This window comes from Planococcus citri, chromosome 4, assembly GCF_950023065.1.
Source record: "Planococcus citri chromosome 4, ihPlaCitr1.1, whole genome shotgun sequence".
Lineage (NCBI taxonomy): Eukaryota > Metazoa > Arthropoda > Insecta > Hemiptera > Pseudococcidae > Planococcus > Planococcus citri.
In genome coordinates, this window is record NC_088680.1 from 42183870 (window position 1) to 42206816 (window position 22947).

At 33.9% G+C, this 22947-nt stretch overlaps 2 protein-coding genes across 6 annotated transcripts in view; one reads left to right on the forward strand and one right to left on the reverse strand.

Moving 5' to 3' along the window:
* Nucleotides 1–251: 251 nt before the first annotated feature.
* Nucleotides 252–6258, forward strand: LOC135843604 (uncharacterized). Its single transcript, XM_065361545.1, has 12 exons — nt 252–626; nt 719–763; nt 867–989; nt 1116–1235; nt 1575–2102; nt 2724–3040; nt 3202–3339; nt 3431–3584; nt 3678–3772; nt 3901–4010; nt 4133–4669; nt 5773–6258. The coding sequence occupies exons 1-12, from the start codon at nt 578–580 to the stop codon at nt 6041–6043; spliced, it is 2487 nt and encodes an 828-aa protein (XP_065217617.1). The 5' UTR covers nt 252–577; the 3' UTR covers nt 6044–6258.
* Nucleotides 6259–7169: 911 nt separating this feature from the next.
* LOC135843602 (adenylate cyclase type 5) overlaps nt 7170–22947 on the reverse strand; it is a 324265-nt gene continuing 308487 nt past the window's right edge. For 3 of the 5 annotated variants that reach the window (XM_065361540.1, XM_065361541.1, XM_065361544.1), the window contains 16 exons: nt 21902–22048; nt 17607–17765; nt 17322–17469; nt 16968–17074; nt 16736–16874; nt 15193–15290; nt 14843–14927; nt 14645–14785; nt 14354–14551; nt 14110–14246; nt 13870–14006; nt 10013–10122; nt 9713–9932; nt 9258–9389; nt 9043–9167; nt 7170–8944 (listed from right to left, as the gene is read on the reverse strand). In XM_065361540.1, the coding sequence (XP_065217612.1) occupies nt 8801–8944; nt 9043–9167; nt 9258–9389; nt 9713–9932; nt 10013–10122; nt 13870–14006; nt 14110–14246; nt 14354–14551; nt 14645–14785; nt 14843–14927; nt 15193–15290; nt 16736–16874; nt 16968–17074; nt 17322–17469; nt 17607–17765; nt 21902–22048 (2227 nt within the window). In that variant the 3' untranslated portion in view covers nt 7170–8800. The remainder of the gene's footprint in view (nt 8945–9042; nt 9168–9257; nt 9390–9712; nt 9933–10012; nt 10123–13869; nt 14007–14109; nt 14247–14353; nt 14552–14644; nt 14786–14842; nt 14928–15192; nt 15291–16735; nt 16875–16967; nt 17075–17321; nt 17470–17606; nt 17766–21901; nt 22049–22947) is intronic. The other 2 variants (XM_065361542.1, XM_065361543.1) reach the window with 2 other exon arrangements.

Here is a 22947-nt window from a genome sequence, read left to right on the forward strand (position 1 = left end):
TTTAGATTTAATGATATCATTTTATTGGTACAAAATTTGTCGGATATCTACGAAGTAATAATCATTTTTCTATTTATAAATGTAAACGTATTGAGTCGTACGAAGTGCCATATATGCATCGCAGATGATTTTATTGAAAAGTTGGAAAAAAATTGATGATCACATCACATATCCGTAGTAATAAACCTCTCACCTACTCCTGAAAAAAGATTTGAAATTTAAAACCAGCTGCATCAATGATGAATCGATGATCCTTTTCTGATTCAAATAATCTGAATAATAATGAATTTACGAAACCTGAATTTGAAAACGAATCGTTGTACGAGGAACATTTCTGATTTATTCAGACGTCAGACCTAACGTCAGATCGTTTCGCCTGTAATAATAGTCTGTATTGACATTATATTCATGAATCATAGAAAATAAACTTCGAACATATTTTCTTTTTGCCATACGTGCTTAAGGATTGTTCAGAATTTTGAAAAACCATACAGAGATACCATATTAGTAATGTAATAGGTGCACCGATTACTTCAGTTTTAATCAGTTCTTCGTTGAAGTTTTTCATTATTTTGATATGAAGCTTTTACACGTTGCAATTTGTTTAATATTATTTCACCTATCATGTAAGCATTATACGGTCAAGTTCAGATCTACATAATTTGAAATTGATGAAAAATCTTTCATATGATATTTCTGTATTTTTAAAAAATTTCAGCGGTACGAGCTCCTAAAAAAGAAGGCGAAAAGGAGACAAATCTTGGTAAGCACTTCGATTTTTTTTTTTTAAATACAGTCAAGATGAAAAATAAGTACTTATCTGAGCAGTTTTACGAGAAAATAACTTTTGTTTATTTGTGAAATAGCTTCAACGACTGGATCATCAGACTTGGATGAGGACACTGTTAAATTACTTCTTGAACGTGCAGTTCAGGTTCCTCGTCATGATAAAAAACTACATCTTTCCGCGAGTGATGAGGATAGAAGAGGTAAGAGCGTGAATATTTTTTTGTCTGCATAAATAGGCATTCAGTTAGGTAGTCACGTACAACAGATAGCATACGTAGGTACACAGATAATTGAGTATAATAAATTTATAATATGATTAAAAATAGATCAGTTACCACATCTTCATCAAGCACGCCGACTAATAAGAAAGAAATCCAACGAGAATTCCAGATCACCTCGTAAAGGCATAAAAAAGAATTACTGGCCGGATGAATTTCCTCACATAGGTATGTAGGTGAACGTAGTATGTACATACTCAACATTACACTTTCAGCGAATTGTTATATACCTACGTGTCTAGTATCTACACTAGCCTGATGTGAATAATCTTGATCACATGATTTTCAACCAAATTAAAATTAAAAATAATATTTCGATTCAATACAAAAATAAAAAAAATTATCTAAACAGCGAAATCCTGATTAATTTTTTTCCTTGTTTTCTAAACAATTCAAATTTTTAAAAAATTCAAAAAAAAGATACTTTAAGTGTATCTGGATTCTGACCAGGTAAGGTACTAGTTACCATAAATAATCTCAGTACTTAGCACAAAATACGAATTTCAGGAAGCCAGACTCCATACAGATTTCTGTTAGAAAACCTTCCCTTGGATTTAGAATACTTCCAACAACCAGAGACAGAAGCAACGTCAGAAACTCCAAAAAGTCCGCAACAGACAGAAAACGTAGCAGAAGAATTGAAATCTTCTAAAAATGTAGAACAGGAGGAAGAATTAATGAAGGATACTGAATCTCCTAAGAAACCAGAAACGCAGGCAGGAAATATAGAAGAAGAATTGAAACCTTCTAAAAACGTGGAACAGAAGGAAGAATTAATAGAGGATACCGAATCTCCTAAAAAACCAGAAGAGGAGGGAGAAACTGGAAGTATACTAGGAACTACAGAATCCTTCAGAAGACGAGAAGAAAAGTCTCTTTATGAAGGCTGTGTTCCAATGAGGACGTGGAATCTCTTTCGTCACGATATCAGATACCCTAGTAAAGAAACAACTCACGGAATGAGAACCAGATTACGAAATGTAAAGGAATCTGTGCTTTTGAAGCTTTATGAAAACAAAGATCTTTATGACACTGGTAAAGATTTTGTACTTTATCTTTTCTCCTCCTTAAATTCGAATAAGTAGGTATATACAACGTGTTTCTTTAGGGTGGTGTGTGGTGTGGTCTTTATATCTAAGTACATATAAGAGTAGGCCAGAAGCCAGGTTGCTTCCCCGCCTGTACAGATGTCCATAAAGTTGAAAAGATCCTCAAAATAATAAACTTTGTTTTTTTTTCTTCAAAATGAAACGTTGCTCGGTTCTCCAGACAGTGTTGGCTCCGTCCCCAAAATAAAATTTAAAAAAACAAAACTAAAAAAAAGTCGATAGGTGTCTATTTCATTTTTTTTTTTTTTTTTTTTTGGAAGTTGAGGGGTTTAAAATTGATTTTTTTGTTTTTTTTTGTTTTTTTTGAGCTCAAAAATGAAGAATTAAAAAAAAATGTTCTACATTTTTTCCATACTTGTGGAGAGGGTTTTTGGCATTACTTTTTTTTTGAAGGGGCGAGGTAAAATCAAAAAAGAATGAATACCTACAGCAAATTCAAATTGTTAGAGAAAAGCTTCAAAATAAAGGCCACTCAAATGTTTCCTAGGTATCAGAATACTAGGTATATGTACTTTTAATTTTATTCGTTCCTTGTTCCATTATGTAGATCCTATTAAAATAGACGAATTCTTGAATTTACTGGACACATGGGACGTAGTAGAAAAACTTTCAAAAGATGTGGCGTACGTTAGCAACAAAACTCTCAACCAACGAAAATCTAAAAAAGAAAAACAAAAAGAGCTGGAAAATCTTACTCTTGAAGAGAAATCAGCACGATTGAAAAAGAGAAAAGGAGGAGATGAAAAAATAGACGAAGCAAAAGATTTGACTCCTGAAGGGGTAGAGAACGTAAAGGAAATAGCGGGACGATATCAGAAACGGTTGAAAACTCTCTTCGACAGTGCTACACCTAAATCTCGTCTGGTTTGTGTTATTTTTTATCTTATAGCCTATCAACAGAATTAATGTAGGTAATGTACTAATAAACTAAAATAATAATTCAAAGGAGAAAAGATATTCACAATACTGAATTTTAGGTCCCCTTTTTATACTAACTTAATTGTACATATTTGTATGAAATGTAGTTCAAATTCACCGATTGTCAAAGAACAAGGGCCAGTGCCACAGAATTTTACTCAGTGATCTATGGAAAACCTAAAGAGAAAGATGAATGGCATGCTCCGGTTGAAACGGGTGATGAAGGAAAGGATCCTTTATTAAAAGTGGGTACCTACCAAACAGAAGACTTCAATCTCTCAGAAATAAAGCTGGTATTAATCGTAAAAAAAACCTATTTTTCACCTTTTTTTTTAGTACGATGCCTTATGTGGACATTGGAAGAAAAATTACAAAAAAAGTACACTCAATGCGCATCAGTTGGTAACATTTGAAACCGGAAATGAAATTAAAAATGCTCTCAAAGGAATCAGAGATATTCTTCTATTTCCCGAGAAATCAATTACTTTCAGTAATCACTCAATTTAATCTCGTTAATATTCTGAATGGGAATTTCGCTCGTGCATATTTCATTATTTTCATGCCTACCTACATATTTTCACAGGTGATGGCAAATTGCTTTATGAATCGTGTGCATTTGAAATGGCTTGGGGAAAACCTAGCCCCTGGTGTATACTTATGGGTGAAATGTACCTAAAAGTAAGTATATGTTTCTTGTGTTATTCAAATAATATTGCGCGAATTACAAATCTAATTATTTGATAGGTTTAGGTAGGTGGTAGGTATTATTTTTTTGAAAAAAAATTCTATAAGCTATCTATGTTTAGGTATTTGAATATTTGGAAGATTACGAATATTTCAAAAATGATGGACCAGATAATGACATGAATAAAAAAGTGGGATGCTTTTTATTCAAAGATATGATAGAACGTTTAATGTAAGTCGAATCATGTATACGGTTACCTTATTTCACCTTTATTAGGTACCTAAGTACCTACCTACCTACCTACGTGGGTAATCAACTCGTGTACTTATATATCTCACATATATGTATTAAAGAGGAGATGTTCACGAAGATGAGGATGGCAAAATCATATGGGATCTTCGAGAAGGCGAAGAAGAAGAAGAAGAAGATGAAAACACAGCCAAAGAAAAACACCCAGAAACAGAGCCAACAAAAGAAAACGCAGACAAGTCCGATGATGCAGACCCAACTAAGGGAAAGACTGCTGATACTGGTACAGGTGAAGGAGATGGAAACATTGCAGCCAAAGAAAAACAACTCGAAACAGATCCAACAAAAGAAACCAAAGAGAAGTCCGGTGACCCAGACCCAACTAAAGGAGAGGCTGCTGAAACTGATTCGGTTAAAAAGAAAGCTAGCAAATCTAAAAAAAAATCCCCCAAAAAGGTTACCTTCTACTTCACTCATTTAACGGCAATTCTGAAATTTATCACACACTTGAGATTCCTAGACATTGACGATGATGAAAAAGAACATTTGACGGTGGATAATTACAATGAAATGGACAATAGAAAATGGAGAACTGCTCGCATTGGCGCCTTTGGAACCAACATATCGATAAATTTGATGAAGTAATAATTCAAGCTTGCATTATTCATTTACCTATATAATTACTTAATTAGTATAGTATAAGGTTTATGGGTTGAAACAAACTTGAACAGTCGAGATCAGCACTTTATTTTATGAAAAATGCCTAGAAGAAGGAGCCATAAGTAGGTTACTTTATCTCGATGGACGATGGATGGAATTTTTTTTTTGTACAAGGCAGAGAAAAATTGAAAAAGTGTTAAAAATACCATGTCTTGTGCCATTATGAAGCATGGGGAAGGGGGAAGGAAATTTTCATGCTATACAGGGTGGACAGAAATATCGGGTACCCCTAAAAAAGTTTTCTGCTAAATACTTCGGTTGGTCACAGTGAATGGTAGCACATGATTGGTTGTTAGACTGGAGAGATAACATTTCACCAATCATATGCATCTATTTCACGTTGCCAACCTATATTTTTAATGAAAAACTTTCTTAGGGGTACCCGATATTTCTGCCCACCCTGTATGTTTGAAAAAGTAGGTGACATAAAAAAGGACTGGGTAAAATATAATTCGAATTCACCATCTTTGTGACCATTTCAATTGATTTAGGCAGAAATTTCGACGGATGCATACTTTTTGAACAATTGGTACTACCCACATTTTAAAAAATTCTCCATCAAGTATCAAACAAAAAACACGAAAAAAGAGGAAAATAGGAGGTTTGAGGATAATTTTTTGACATTGCCTATGCTTTTCAGTTTCCAGTCCACCAATCAGTGATCCGAACACGATAGCCTGAATTCATTTGAAGGGCTTTATGGGAAAGGGGCCTTGGTCAATTTTTTTTCAAGTTCAAATAAACTTAAAAAATTTTTCTATTAGCAAAAATTTTCCATTCGTTTTTTTTTTCATGGAAAAACATTTCAATATCACTGAATTAATTTTTAAAAAAAAATTAAAATATTCAGAATTGTAAAAATCAGAAAAACAAAAAAAAAATTGACCAAGGCCCCTTTTCCATGGAACCCCTCATCATTTGCATCTTATGCAGATTTCAATTGTCGATTAAGCATTGAGCATACCTTTACCTACCTACCTACTTACTTATTCGCTCAATATAAATATTTTTTTCAATATTTTAGGTGCAATAAATCGTACTCAATTCTTGTAATGCATCAAGAAAGACCAGTCAAGCTACCTGGATGTAAATTCGAGTTGTGTCTTCTTGATGACTTTTTAAAAGAGTACAGAGACAGTATTTTCAACTGCAATTACAAAGAAATGTGTAAAAAGTACAAAAGTGGCATGTTTAGTAGTGGTTTATTACCATTTCGAGGTACAATTAAACCTCGTGAATTTGACAATTACGAACATCCGCTCCGAACTCTTTCATTTCAACACAAAGAAGTTTAAATGTGCATAACTTCTTTACACAAAATTCCTCATAAATCAAAATTAAGATCCGAAATTTCACTTACTTTTCAAAGGATGAATAGGCCTCTGGCCTACTGAGTATAAGTACCTACTGATGTAGGTACTGGTTTGGTACCTACGGTATGCAAGTTTATTTCTGTACATTAATTCACATTTGTCATTATCATTAAATATACCTAAGTATTATTATTGCTTCACAATTCTTATTAAGTACTTTGTACATTATTCAAACCTTAACGCACAATGAAACAATCATTTTGCTGGAAACCTGAAAGTTTCCTGTGTGTTTGCGGAACAATTGCCCCATGGTTTTGAGGTAAATCTGTGAATCTCATGAGCAGAAACTTGTGAATTTTATTCCTGACAACCCCTCCGAAATAGAAAAATTCATCACCTTAATCAAAAATCACAACCTTGCGAACTCTATATACCTAAACCTCCTTACGAAGGTTGTACCTAATAATTTGGAAAATCTGCGGGAAATCTGGAAATATCGAAATTAAAGGTTTAAAAAACCATTGTTTCTTCAATTTTTTCAAATTTTCCAAAAGTAAAGAAAATTTAAAATACGTATCAAGAAGTAAAAATTTTTAAATTAAAGTGAAATCAAAGACGAAACAGCAATTTTGCCAATTAATATAATTCGCATTAGGGCTTATAAAAAATTGTCATTTTTCCATTTTGAATTTATGGAAGTTTCAAAAACGAAATTTTTGTTAGGTTTAGAAAAGAGATAGAAATTGAATAATTATGCTAAAGTTTCGCCATCACTTTTTTTTGAACTTGATGATGTAGGCAAATTCAACTTTTTAAACCTAGTATAATTAGATTATCTAGTTAATTGACAGTAAGCAGTTCCAATTACCAATTTTCAAAAAAGTGCAAAATAATGAAAATAAAAGCACGATAAATTTCGACTTTCATTAATACGAAGTCACTGTTTGAATATTTATTTGTTTTGTGAATTTGATCGTTCGATGTCTTTCATTTCCTTGTGTTTTCAGAACAGAAAACTGGGGCGAGCACTGAACAAAAAAAAACGCATGTTTGAATCTGAATGGGTATAATAATATGTCTACCTATTGACTGAAAAAAACACATCATATTCGACACGAACAATTTATTATAAGTTTATTTCCGATTCGTGTACACTAGTCTAAAAACATGAATGTGCGATTAAAATTATAATTCTTTGGAAAAAAATTACACATTACTACTAAAAAATAATCACTTTCACAGCCAAGAGAATCATCTCTCAGAAATATATACACAGCTTTAAACCTTGAACATTTTTTTTTGTTTTTTTTTTTCGTTTGTTTTAGAAGACATACTTTTTTCGTAGGTAGTTAAAAACGAAAACATGGCAGAATTAAAAAAGAAACAAAGAAAAGAAAGAAAAACACTAACACATAGAAGAAAATTAAGCCGACTTTGTCCGCAGCAAATATTTAAGCAGGTAGGTAAAAACCAGTCAATTATTTTAATATTTCACTCGGCAATACCTACACGGTACCTTTCATCGCTTATTTTGAAAAACGGCAAATTGACGAAATCACATTGAACATTCGTATTTATTATAATTATTCTAAAAATTCAATACTGATACGTATATAGTTTTTTGATTAAAACAGACAAAAAAACAAACAAACAAAACGAAAATTAAAAAAAAAATATTCCTAATAACAACTATATGTGATGCGATCTGGGATAGGGTACCCAAAGTCGGAAAAGTAAATTTCGTGCTACAGCAAAAAACAGTTGAGATATTGAGAAATGTCAATTTTCAGGTTACACTGAAAACTTGTTCTAGACACCATTGGCTATCATCTAGCATAAAAATTACCTCTGAAAGAAATATTTTTCCCTATTAAATACCCAAACGAAGTTGAAAAAGAAAAGGTACCCAAAGTCGGCGTGTTGTTTCCCCCCGCTTGCGCTTCCACTACCATTCCGCTTGCTACTACCCAATTGATGTTCTTCTGTTCTTTCCTGTTAGTTATGTCAAATTCACAATAAAATTAGTTGTATACCATTAGAAAACGATTGTTACATATCTTCCTTGGTGGCTAGATGCCTGGAGAGCGGACCATCACGCCAGAGGTCCTGGGTTCAAGTCCATCTCCGGGCAAAAATTTTTTTATAATTTTTTTCACTGATTTCTTTTTAAAGTCGTGAGTTTTTGTAAAATTTTAATTTTTTACGCATTTTAATGTTTTTTTTTTCAAATTTTCTGTACAAAAAATATGTTTCCCTCAACATGATTCAACAAATAGTCAACAAATGTTGACATAATTTTTAAAATTTGATTGTCTATAATTTTGAAGTATCATATCAAAATTTCAGCCAATTTAGTGCAGTAGAAGTCGAGAAAATAATTTTTTTTCGAAATTTTGAAGGAAAAACTTTGAATTTTGATTTTCTCAAAATTTTCTTTTTTTAAGCAGAAACTTCAACTGTTCATTGCTCAGCCGCAAAAAGGGCTAGACTGAATATCTTTTTTTTTAAAAAAAGCTGACATTTTAAGCTTTCAAATGACACAATAAAAACGAAAAAAAATTTTCCGACTTTGGGTACCCTATCCCAGATCGCATCACATATAAAGACTAGAACAAAGATGGGTAAACATAGAATTACATCTCGTTATACGCGACGAAACAAATAAATAATATGTATAAAAGAAGAGAAAAAAAAACACATAAAAACAGTAAAACAAAAAGGTAACTAGTCTTTTATCAATCACGCATTTTGCTGGTTTGATTCGGTACTGTAACCGTCTAGAAAATAAGTCACCATATCGCCTTTGCCTTTCACTTTTATCGAACCTCGGCACGTTAAAGGGTATCCTTTTTCTTTTAATATTACGTATACTTCGTGAGTAACCTGAAATATGAAGTTTTACAAAATACATCTTTATAAATTGTTTTTTTTTTTTTTTTACCAAGTAGAAACCAATTTATGAAAGGAAAAGATTTTTGTACTTGTATTTTATCTAATACACCAGTCGAATCCATACGACTAGCCACGTTCACAGCATTACCCCATATGTCGTATTGCGGTTTACGAGCTCCGATCACTCCGGCTACCACTGAGCCAATATTTATACCTGAAATTTACCACGTAAGGAAATTTTCAAGTCGATTTATCCAACGAGATGATATAAGACGTTTCCTAATAGATAGGTAACTGTTCTTACCTATTCGTATGTTGAAATTATTGAAGGAATGTTCGTTCACGTAGGATAACTGCTCTTTTAACCTTAGAGCGTAATCTGCCATGGCTGTCACGTGCTTCAAACCTTCTTTATCACAAGTGGCTTTGGTTAACCCTGAAATTATAAATTTGAGGATTAAATCGCAGCTCATTCCAGATCAATTCGATACAATTGAAAAAAAGAAGACTTGACATCAAGTTTATTAGGTAGGTAATCAATTATCAAGTCCTTCAGGTTTCCATTTCACCAATCTTTTTCCTTCAACACAAAATTACCTATCTAAAATGGAAAAATTTAGTCGTTTCCTAGAAAATTTGAATCGTCCTCCTCTTTCTCTCATTCTCTATAGATATGTACTTTGATTAAAACCCCCATTTCAATTTTTAAACATTAGACGAGGTATAAAAATACATCAGCAAAACAGAAGTCTTGCTTACCAGATGCTGCCATATACGTGGCTCCAGTCGATTTGATTTTTTCAATATACATGAACTGATCTTCGCCGATAATTTCGTCAAAATCGGCGATTATTTCATTGAGTAATCGTAAACATTCGACACCTTCGTTGTTGGATTCCAGTTCGACGTAAAATTCCGAAAAATTAGGTATCGAGGCGAACATTATACACACGCAGTCGCACTGCTCGTGATATAATTCCTGAAACGTGTAATATTTTCATTTCCGGGGAAAACATTTAGTTTTTACCACATTGCGAAATAAGTGAGAAATAAACTCACATCTACGGGTTTATCAACCGAAAGGAAATGCTCGGCGACATGTACAGGTAAAATATTCGCCAGCAATTTTCTATTGTACGCTTCTAAATGTTCCATGTCGTCTTTCTCTTCTGCAATATGAAATATGTACTCGTATGAGTAAAATAGAAGGTGATTTATAACTTCAAAATGCAAGAGTTATAACAAGGAAGGTAGATAGGTAGGTATCTCAGAGGGTAGGAAATTATTTTCAAGTAGAAAAATCAAAAGAGTGTCTCAAAACACATTATTAGGGCAAATTTCAAGCGTTGAATTTGATTTTTTAATTTTTGGCGAGTTTTTAATAAAATTGAATTGATAAAAATAGTAAATAGGTACTGAATTTCAGTTTAAACTTTATGGCAGTTTTATCAGAGGCCCGGAGAATTGAAGATTTAAAGGACGCTCCAAAAGGCTCGAAATCAGCACTACTCGACTTGGAAAATCAAAAATAAAGTAAAAATCAAACAGCCTTTCAGGATAAGATAGTGAAATCCGCACTTCTTCAATTTTAACAAAACTCACCCAAAATGTTAGTTTCGATGAAAAGCCATCCCAAAAATTTTTTGAGTCACCCCCCCCCCAATTTGAGAAATGTGCCCATACGTGTTCAAAATTCAAAATCCTCGTTCTTCAGAGGGGGGCCGCGGATGGTCCAAAAATTTTGAAACTAAAACTTTCATAGAAAATAGTCACTATACATACCTACATAGGTGCAAAAATGTGGAATTTTGTTCAAAAAAAATGTTCATGTTTGAGGGTTTTGATCAGGTTGGAAATTTTAAAAATTCGTAAAAAAAACGAGTTGGGGATTCTCTACGAAATTTTTTCAGAAATTTACATGTATATGTTTTGTGGAGCTCAAAAATCGGTGCAACATGCTCAAAAAAAATTAAAATCTTGCAAAAAATGTGCTTTTCTGTCATTTTTTCCGCGTTTGAACTTTCAAGATCAAAATTTTTGAAAAAAATGAAATTATTCAAGCAAAGTAGGTACCTACTACTTGTATGTAAAAATGCACGAAAATGACAATTTGCTGTTTGCCACTAAACCATTCGTTTTTACCTACGTTTGAGGCTCAAAAATGGAAAATAAATTTCGCAGAGGGTCCCGCCCTCATCATTTTTTCCTACATATTTTTAAAATTTTCACCTTCCCCCTAAAAAAACCCTTTTAAACATTTTATTTCACACACGCATCTACCTAATGACCATTTTCTATGAAAGTTTCAACATTTTTGAACCCCCCCCCTCCCTGAGGAACGAGAATTTTGAATTTTGAGCATGTGGGTAGTTCCCAATAATCTGGCAAATTTCTGTCCCCCGACAATTTCTTGCAATTTCTTCGAAAGTAAACAAGATGGATGATTTTTTTTCAGAACTTTGGTTCTTCAATACCACCCGAGCACCCCATTCAACCATTCAAACTTGTTTGAATCTCCTCCCCCTTCCCCTTGGATGGAATTGGTTGAGTGGCCAAAAGGTCCTAGTCGTGGTCTGTCCCAATACCTAAATTTTTTTTTCAATCCCGTTTCTATGGCGAAAGATGCATTTTACCCCCCCCCCCCAAAGTGGTACCTATACAAAGTTGTTCTAGATGAAATTTTGGACATTTTGATGCTATCGGTTGATCTCAAAACAAATTGATTAAAATTTTTCCAGAAAATGTTCTCTAATTCCATATTTTAAAGATTTTCAAACTTTTTTCCTACACTGGTGTGTCCTCACCGTGGGCATTTTATAGTCACGAAGAGAACAATGAAGGTGTAGAAAATTTTTAAAATGATGTTAGGAAATATTTTCTGATGAATTTTCATGTAAGTAGGTATATAATTTACTATACATAGTCATTGAATGTATTTTTTTTTTGCTATCAAGTCAAAATATCAGTTCTAAAAGCAAAAAAAAATTCACCACGTCGATGGAAATTTTTACGCCGATGTCCTAAAATATTTGACCCCCTCTCCCCCCTCCCTGAGGGAGTTTAATTGAGGCCAATGTCAAAAATGGGGTCGGAGGCGTGCATATTTAAAATTTCAATTTAAAAATACAAAAAAAATGTGTTTTTTTAAGCATTAAAATATGCCACTTTTTTGAGAATTATCCACGTATGGGCACATTTTTCAAGTTGGGGAGGGGAGGTGTGGTATAGATACCTATCTAACCTACCTATATAGAATTCCTATAGGTAAAGAAAAACGATACCAGAGTTTGTTAGTTGATTCTGGCTAAATAAAATTGAATTTTAGATACGTTAAAAACCAGATCAACTAACTTTTGATTTTCCGTTGTAATGAAATAACGTTTGTGTATGCGTTCCTTTGTTTGTGTATTATTTTTTGATTTAAAATGTTGAATATGAATTTTGTAATCATTGTAAAGTGAAGAATTTATTACAATGATTTAACTGAACTAACTCTTTATTTCTTTCGAATTACGCAAAGTGATTTGTGGATAATTCCTATCTCGAGATGAATATCATGATGGCAGCTTAAAGCCTAGCACAGAGGTGCCAATGGTATTCAATATGTAGTTGAGAAACCCAAATCCCTTCACTAGGTTTGATATGCATTTATTTATATGCGACATGATTTACCTATTTGTATAAAATGAGATAGTCTAATTTAGGACTTAATATATTTATTTATCTAGATATGATTTAATTACAAATCTCAGGTAGGTTTACCTACCTTCTAAATTTGAATTGATATATCTCGATTATGAGATCTTTTGACACCCATTTTGGAACTACATGAGAGTTGTAATGAATCATACGTTGTGTGATATCTTTGATATTCTAAATTGCTTACGAGTTTAACTCGTACCTTCTTGGTCATACATACCAAATTCTCTTTTATTTCATGTGTAGAAGAATCTTTTAGTTAGATGATGTTTGATATAAATAGTCGTATATGTGTTGTCTTGAAGGTTTTGTCAAATCCTATACGTTTCCTATCACCCTAGTCTCTTCCTATTTCATCTTCCTATCTTCTATACTTAATTTACCTATTCGTTAAATTCACTCAGTTTCCTATATCTCTGAAACCAATATTCCTTGTCCCAAAATTTTATCCAAATTTTACTCTCTAAAGACACCACAGAGGGCGGACTCAAACATTTTTTGGGATGGTTCATCATCAAAACTAACATTTTGGGTGAGTTTCGTCAAAATTGGAGAAAGTGCGGATTTTACTAAGTAGGTACCTATCTTATCCTGAAAGGCTCTTACTAGCCTTTTATCTCATGTTTGGCCGAATTTTGATTTTTTTTAAAGAAACATGGATCAAACTGGAATTTTTAAAAACTCACCCAGATATCTTTAAAAATTATTTTCAAAAAAATACATTTTTTCAAGATAATTTTCAAAATTATCTAGATTTTATTTTATTTTTAATGCCGACCACATACCTACAAGTACCTACTAAAACAACTTCTTTTCATATTATCCTTCGTTATTCAATTTTGTATGGTCATGTTCAAATTTTCCAATTTTGTGGAATAGGTACGTCTGTTATTAGTTTTTTTTCTTAGTTTTCAAATTTTAGAATAATTTCCTTTCAACATTTTAACGACAAAATGTGGATGGTCCAGACTACCGGCTTCGCTTATTTTTACAAGTTTTAGGAATTATTGTTTTTGATTCATTTCGTTTTTTCATAATTGTAAAATTTAATCAGGTAAAACTTTAAAATACCAAAAAAAACTTCAGTTCTTTTTAAATTTTTTAAAATGACCTCTTCCCCTATCCCCTTCTGTCTAGAAACATAAGGATCGTGCATATGTGAATGCATTACTTACATACTTACATTAAAATCGTGAGATGAAGAATGTACACTATACCTGTGGCTTGTAATTTCCATAGGAAATCCAATCTATAAGTAGCCTCGGTTTGTTGACTATGAATGACTAGAGCAATCATTAATCCTATCAGTATTGTAAATATAACTATGTAGGAACTTAATTCGGAGTCACCGTATCTGCAATAAAAAATGCATTCGCCATTTTAGTCAATCACCGATCAAAGCCAAGTCATCTTATGCATAGATCTAGGTGGGCTTTTATGTACAATTACAGACTTACTTAACGTGAAGGAAGAAAAACCATGCTAATAGGTAACCAATACTGATGACTAGAAGGATACATAATTTCAAAATGCTAATTAAAACTTGATAAACAGCCGTCATTAGCATCACTAATACAATACACGTGGTTAAATACTGCAAAAAAAAAATGCAAAATTATTTTGCCTCGTTTGGTATTTACCTTTCTATTGTATGATATGAAAAATTAGAAAAATTATTGTAACACTTCTATAGGCTCTTACCTTGTACAAAGAAATGCTATCAGTTTTGACTAGATTCGGCGATACCGACGATACCGACGATATCATTAAGGTATCGTTTTCAACATTTTTTGAAACATTACGAGACAGACTAAGATCACCATGTGCGTTTGACTCGTTATGCAAAGTTGTAACATTAATAGTATACGAATCATTTGACGATTCAGCTCCGTAAAAAATCTACAAAAAAGAGATTCGCGAGAATTAAAAACACAAGAGGCGAATTTTTTTTTTGTAAAAACAAAATTACTCGAATAAAACGTGCTTGCTTACTATTGGTGTTATAGTAGCCCCATAAACAACTAGTATCATTATCGTTGCTAAACACTGGGCGGCAGTTCTGTTTTGTCTCACTTTCTTTGATATACTTTTAATGTTATTTGGTACAGACTGAAAATTACGTGAAAGTTGCCGCTATAATAAAAATTTATATAATGGTACCCAGCTCGCGTCGAGTTGCCGTTTACTTACTTGTTTAATTTTCTCGTTCGTGATCCAATTTATACTTAGAACGGTAATCCATCCGAAAAGTAAACAAATTAGAAGTACGAAGGATCTGTAAAAAGACATCCGAGCTTTAATCGAGGTAATTTACGATACGAACAGGAGATGACGGTATCGTGTGATCAACAACGTTTTTAACTTGGAACATTTGTCAAAAAAGAAGAAGAAGAAAAAGGGCGTCGTATACGAAAGGAAAATAAAATAGACATCGTCCACTAGAAACGATTTGAGTAGAAAACAGGGAAAAATATTTCCCCACATACTAATCACAAATTAAAAGCCTATTAAGTTTTTCATGAATAGGAAATTTCACTTACTTAGGTAAAATCACAAGTTGTACAACGGAGATTGTGAAATATACGATTAACGAACATAAAAAATAAGTAGTCAGCATTCGATCAGGAACTTTTACATACTGAAACAAAACATTCAAAAAAAGATTAATTTTCTGTTCAATAATACATAATGACGTAATAAACAGTGCAAGGAGCTTAGGGGGATAAGCAGGATTCACGATTTTTTCACAGGACATCACCAGTTATCAGATCTATTTGACGTGAGAGAAAACGAGAAAAAAAAACAAAAAATCCTGGAGAGGTAGCAAATAAATTTTGAGACCATAAAATCTCGAAATCAAAAAATCTCCTGGAAAAAAATCGAGAGTGAAAATTTTGAGACAAATAAACCACACCTGACCAAAACATTTCGAACGCGAAATATCTCGAAACTAAAAAGTCTCGAGACTCGTCTGGAGAAGGAAAAATCTTGAAGCAAACGAATTTTCGAAATCAAAAAATACCCAAATCAAAAAAAATTATTCCTGAAAAATTTTAAGACAGAGAAATCACTTGATCAAAACATTTCGAATCCAAAAATCTCAAAACTAGAAATCCTGCAGATTTTTAAAAAATCTGAAGACTCGAATCTGGAGGAAGAAAGATCTCAAAGCAAAACCCTTTTGAGATCGAAAACCCTTGAAATCGAATTTCCAGGCATGAAATATAGAGGCTGAAAAAAATTTCTAATCTCAAAATCAAAAAAATGTTAAATTTCAAAAAAAAAATCTGGAGACAAATTTGGAGAAGGAAAAATCTCGAAGTAAAAGAAGACCAAAAAATATTAAAATTAAAATATCTTCTGGCAAAAAAATCTTGAGACTGAAAATCGCCAGACTAAATCTTTTCGTAACCGAAAAACATAGAAATTTGAAAAATCTTTGTGCAGAAAAATTCTGCAGATCTAAAAAAGTCATCAAAGAAAACATCTGAAGACATATGTAGAGAAAAAATTTGGAGGCTGAAAAATCTCAAGACGAAAAATTTATAGATCAAAAAATCTCAAAACTGAAGAAATTAAGGGGGAAAATCTTGAAACAAAGAAATGTCCAAATCAAAACACTGAAACTGAAAAATCTTGAATCAGAAAAATCACTCCCACAAAAAAACAAGAAAATCTCAAGACCAGAGAGAAAAGAAGCTCAAAACTGGATCTTCAGACACAAAATTACGAGACTGAAAAATCAGGATCAAAAATCTCGAGGCAAAAAAATGGACAAACTAATTTGGAACCAAAAAATCTCCAGATGAAAAATGCTGACCTTACCTATAAAAAAATCTCTAGATGAGAAAACCACGAAATTGGAAATTTTCCAGACCAAAAAAAATCCGGGGATCAAAAAATCATCAACCAAGAATTTCCAGACTCTCAAGTACATATTTAGGTACCAATTATTCAGAAGGAAAAAATCTCGAAACAGAAAAATTTTGAGATATAAACATTTTGAGTCAGAAAGATTTGGAGCGAGGGAGATGACCATATTTTTGAGTGATATTCTAACAGAAATAATCTCCAGGTACTTACTTTTTTTTCAATACTTTTATCCCTAAACGAAAGGGTAAAAGGACGACAATACTGAGTTCTCAATCGATCAATGCTTCTGGCGTCGATGGCTCTCAACAAATACTCGTTCACTTCGTCTTTTAAATCTTCGTAATTCATACTGAAAGTATAAATTATTATTTATTAAAAATAAACAAAAAAGTACAAATAAAAATAAGTAGGTAGGTAAATATTTCGAAGTCGTCACACTTACTTATTGGCAGTGCAATATTGAGGGTTATGTCCCATAATTCTATACTCCTTGGACAGGTTACCATTTTGAGCAAAGCCTGAATTAGGTTTTCTATGCTTATGTCGCGACTGTAACGTGTGCAAAAGGAGAAAAAAACAACAAAAATGAATAAAATTACCATAAATTGTCACCCTGTATAGTTTCATTTTCTTTTAAAGCGACCTTTTTTTTTCATTTCGAAAATGATATTTGCATAATTGTTTTTACAAACAAGTCATACCTAGTATCTACTCGTTTGCAAACTACATTGCAGAATAAAAAAATGAAAAAAAAAATCATACGGGAGAAGATTTATAATGTATTATTTGAGCTTACGTATGATATTCCAACGTCGTCTGGTACAATTAAAAACGTCTCGATGTTGTGATCTTTTAAATACGAATTACGCTCTCCGCCATTACCAGGCTCCACTTTATACATTCCGTCCAAATATTTCAGCGTTTCTTTTGTTATATGGACGCGACTGAAATAATATATCAGTTTTGAATAATATTATAGCCTAGGTGTACAATATACGAGTAGGTATTGGTAGATATATAGTAATACGAGAGCAGGGTCATAGGGGTTACTTCGAAGGGATATATTTTTTAATACGCTTACCCTGGTACGCCACCGCTTTCCATGTTGTTGGCCAAAGTTACATCGTTCGACCAAACATCGAATTGCCATTTGCGTAAGCCTAACACGCCACAGTGTACTCGTCCGGTATGAATACCTACTCGCATATTTACATTGACACCCATGACTTCACGCACTAACCTACACATATCGTTCTTTATTACATATGATGAAAAATACATCTATTTCCATAAAGCGTTTACTCGACCGACATTTGTCGCATACAGGATCAATGGCAGACCTGGCTATACATACAATGAGATGATTTTCAACTTCTCCGCACCCAGAGCGATTGGACGGATTAAATTTGAAAATTTTGTACAATAAGGATGTTCCAAGAATTGGAAGGTAAAATCAGAATTTTTTCAGTTTTTATGCTGGGAATAAATTCTATTCCCACTCCAATAATAAGATGAAAAGTATGTGATGAATATAGGCTGTTTATCTTTGCACAAGGATACTGCCCTGCCTTACCCCTGATATTTCTCCTAATTGGTCCTTTTCATAAGGGAAGTGTCGTGTCACCCATTCTTTTTAATATCTATACTAATGACCAACCAATCAGAGGTCCTACATGTCACTTTCTTTATGCAGACAACCAGGCACTCACAGCACCATGCAACACATTTGTAGATGTGGAAGACACACTGAATCAGGCAATAGAAGAACTCGATGCAATACTATAGAGCCAACCACCCGAGGCCAAACCCAACCAAGACAGAAACTTGCTTGTTTCACTAGTGAAACTGTGAGGACAAGAGACAGCTCAACATCACACGGACTATCCCAAATATCTAAGAGTGACCTTATACATACAAACAGGGTGCCACAGACTGACTCCACTGACAGCGCTGTATTGTCTCTCTGGGATTGCACCACCAGAAGTACTTAGGGAGGCGGTTGCCAGAGCAGGAAAAACTAAAGCAACACACAACCCCCTACACCCCACATACAGCTACAACAAATTACTGGAGAGCAGACTAAAATCAAAACACAGTTTCCTGAGAACAGTAAAAGTAAATGAATTGGGTGCTCACCTGCTAATAAAGTCGAGCGGTGTCAAATCTGGAATACAGTGTCAAGAAGGAATATATCGATGGCTAGTTATAAAAACCTCGTGGTCCAGGTTCTTTCAAAAATGCTTTTTTTGTGGATTCTTTTGTTAGAAAAACGAGGAATCCGAATTTACAAACCTTGTAAGTCTAAAATGCATCCTAGCGCTCTAATCCGCAAAAATCTAACATTAAAAAACATGTAAGTCCGACATTAAGTACAAGAATTTCATCTTTCATCAATTGTACATTTGAAAACCTTGTAAGTCCTTGTTAAAAACCACAAAAGTCATACATTTAAGTAGGTATGATGAAAATCTCATATGTCGTCTCTAGAAACCTCATATGTCCTTTCAAAGCGCTTTAATCAACCAATTACATTTGATCAACCTATAAAATATCATCAGGCCATACTGTTATGACCTCTAAAATATAATAAATAATAATGCAATCTAATAAAACTGCAAAAAATAACAATATGAATGTTTTAAACGTTTTTTTGTTCTCCTGAAAAATTTAGGATTTTGGACTTGCGTGGTATTTATACCAAGCCATCAATATGAGCAAATCATTGCCTCATGGCAGCCAACTGAAATACAATCTCTGGAAAATGCTAATATTAGACTGAGAAATGGAACAACATGCTCAAAATCCAACCTATATAGATGACACGGCTGCTGATGATCTATGCGAATGTGTAGATTGTAAGGAAACTTTGATGCAGACAAACTGGACCAAACAATTGACGAAGAGGGAATGAAGTTTCTCAAATACTGGGATGGCACAAAAAGAGAAATTAGACAGTCCACTGGATAAAAGAAAGAAACAAAAACAACACAGGCGAACAGGTCCTTGGGAAGCTAGACTGGCACACAGACAACCTTAAGAGGCTAGACAGGTAAGTCAGTGACCTTAAGAGGCCAGACAGATGAGTCAATGATCTTCAGAGGCTAGACAGGTAGACAGACAGCGTTGGGAAGCCATACTGGTGGGTCAATGACCTTCATATGCCAGACTGCAGGCAGATGCATGACCTTGGGAAGCTATAAAAGTGAGTCAGTGACCTTGAGAGGACTGGCAGGCAGACAGACTTTGAAAGCCTACCAACGGGCCAATGGCCTTAAGAGGGGCGAACAGACGACCTTGGAAAGTTTTACAGGTGGGTCAGTGACCTTGAGAGTTCAGACAGACAACCTATTTCAAAAATGACCCCTCTATGTAAGGATACATACGTATATGTCTTCCAGGAGGAGCACCCTTGATGCTAAAATTTTTTCTGAGGAACATTCAACTCAAAAAGGAAGTCTTCAACAAATTTGGTGAAGATGCTCCAACATATTTTTTTTTCTTGGGATCCGAATTAATGCAACTCTCCAGGGGGGTATGCTTTATACCTTGCCAAGAGGATTCTGTTCTGCCTTTCTCTTGTGCTATTGTCCCAAGTTTGTACCTAATTAGCAACCCATCAATGGTAGGCTTTATACCTTGCCACGAGAATAATAATGCCCTGCCTCACCACCTATATGATGTTGCTCCAACTTTATCTCCAGTTTCTATAGTAATTGCGCAACCTATCAGGCGACGTCACATACATATATCTTGCCAAGTTGCCAATTGCCATGAGGATACTATTCTGCCCCACCAGTTACCTGTGATCTCAACTTGATGCATCTAACATTAAATTTGTCCTCCATTATGCAGCATCGCCCGTGGCAATGTCTTTTGTTTAATTTCTAGTCTGCTGTGTCTGGCTTCCAAACAGTTAGAGAGGTATGAAGAGTATATGTGTCATTTTAACATTTTTTTTACGCTGAAATTTTAACAATTTGAAGTGATGGCGCCAAAAATTATTGGTCATATTTTCAAAAATAGAAATTCTTTCTACAATATTATTGCAAAGGTCTCAAAAAAACGCCAATGCAAATTCATCTAAGTAATTACTTTACTACCAAGGAAATAAAAGTTACGATATTTTCATCTCCTAAACCACGCTTCTTTTACTCTAACTCCTTATACATAAACTTATTTAATCACGCCATCGTCTCATAAAACGACATCGAAATACTTCAAATGAAAATTATATGCACCCTTTCGTCGAATCAAGAAAAATTAATAAAAACCCTTCTACGTCTCTCCCTCCCATCTCCCACATCGTTGTGGAGTATACTTTGGTACTAAAAATGATTCTTTTAAGTGATTAATAAGCGCAGTCTGACGGAAATTTGATACAAGTTAATACAAGAGTTATATGTACTCGTACTGCTATATCTACATTTCATCGTCTATATACGAAGGACTTTCTGCTTCGTTTATTTCCACTCGATTACTGGTCTCGTTCTTCAAAAGACGTCCCTTTTTAAAAGGTTCAAATTTTTATTCACGCAATCATGCGAACATTCTGGTTTTGCTTTTATTTTCATTTCACCCGATCAACGTTTTATCAAACGAACATTTATTCAACCATATCGAATTTTTGGTAAATGCTTCATGTTCGTACCTAAGGGGAAATTTTTTATCTCTGGTAAGGGTAATTTTCACATTTAATATTTAATTTCTAGCTGCCGTTTTCGCCATGTTGCTTTACTATACTTATTCGCTTGCGCAACAGTTTCCAATGTAATTCTCGAGTAAGTAGGTATTTAATCGTAAATTATCATTTTTATGTTTATAGCCACGTCACGTTCTAACGAGCTTTTTCCTTTCGTTTTAAAATGAGATACGTACTTAAATGACGAAGGAAAAAAATATATAATCTAATGCTTTCAAAATAGGTCTCGTTTTTTGACACGATGATGTACATAGAAATACGTCGCATTGTGGAGTCTGCCCATAAATCATACTGAATCTTCGATTTTTTTAATGTCATTTTTGACACCAATTTTCGAGAAAGAAGTCTTATTCGCCCCTTCCACTTCAACATCTTCAGATCCAAAATGCATCAAAATGGAGCAAGTACGGACCAACAGATTAGATATATTTCGTGCTAATTTTCACAAGAAAAAATAAAAGCTTGTGGCACAGGTGATTGATTTTTTGGGCTAAAATCTTCAGTATTACATTTTTTAGACAAAATGGACCAATTAAGCTACATTGCAAGAGATAAAAGAGGTCTTCAAAGTAGAAAGGTTGAGTGAATGGGACTTGATTTGCAAAACCATTTTCTCCTTTTGGTGCAAATACGTCATTAGCCATCGATCCTGCGAATAAAATAAAATTGGTACTTGCGCGATAGCGTCGATCATATCCAAACCCATTTCAACGCAGCAATGCGCATGATCAGGGCGCGGTTCAGGTAAACCAGACACGCAATAGTAGCAATCTCCCAGTAACTTTATCCTCAGACAGTGATGTTCTTGAGCCAGACGATCAAATCTACACGACAAACAAACAAAATTGAATTAAAAAGGGTACCCCCCGATAAGATAGGCAAAATGCCCTTAACCTCAGATTTCGATGAAACTCACAGGGTATGTTTAGTACCCCCAAAAAATAATTTTGGGCCCATAGCCCGCTCCCCACCCCACCCCCCTCAGCCAGGGGGGTCAAAAAACGCGTTTTTCAGGGGAAAAATTCTGTATCAGCGCGTAATTAAGATAAATTGATTCTGTAAACGAATATAGTTAGAGGATACATGGGCGTACCTCCCTGAATTTTTTCAGAATTTTTCATCACACGGGGAGAGAAGGGGGGACAAAAGAAAACTATAAATCGACATTACTCCGGAACGAAAAAACATACCAAAACGATTTTTTCGTCAAATATGTATCTTTAGGTCTACTTTCTATAGAAGTCATCACCCGGCCATTTGGAGTGGTGGGTCAAGCTCAAAAGCTCAAAAAACTCTCAAAAAACCACGTTTTTTGCGTTTTTCTCCAAAAATATGGACAAATGGCGGAAATCTAAGAGAACCAAGTTGTTCAGCGTGAAATTTTACCTCAGAATTGTGTAATTGAAAATTCATTTACACCGCATGATCGTAAAACTACATGCGCAGAAGTATTTGTGCTTACATCAAGATAGCTGAAAGGGTATTCCTGGGTAAAATAGGTGAAATGTCCCTGTCCTCGGATTTCTGAAATTTTGATGAAACATAGTTGGGTACCATTAAAAAAAATGTCGGAGGCAAAAAATCCCCTCCCCTTGCTCATAATAGCGAAAAAAGGGCCTTTTTCGGGGAGAAAAAATCCATGCTTCAACGAGTTTTGACAAAAAAATCTGTATTCACTCAAAATATATGGAGGAGACAGTATAATAAAAGTACCTACATAGGT

What these genes read in the sequence shown, in the direction of transcription:
- LOC135843604 (XM_065361545.1), top strand. Translation starts at nt 578, where the DNA reads ATGAAGCTTTTACACGTTGCAATTTGTTTAATATTATTTCACCTATCA. An exon ending in CTACACCTAAATCTCGTCTG is followed by an intron (nt 3,041 to 3,201) that starts GTTTGTGTTATT and finishes TATGAAATGTAG; the next exon opens with TTCAAATTCACCGATTGTCA. An exon ending in GAAAGGATCCTTTATTAAAA is followed by an intron (nt 3,340 to 3,430) that starts GTGGGTACCTAC and finishes CTTTTTTTTTAG; the next exon opens with TACGATGCCTTATGTGGACA.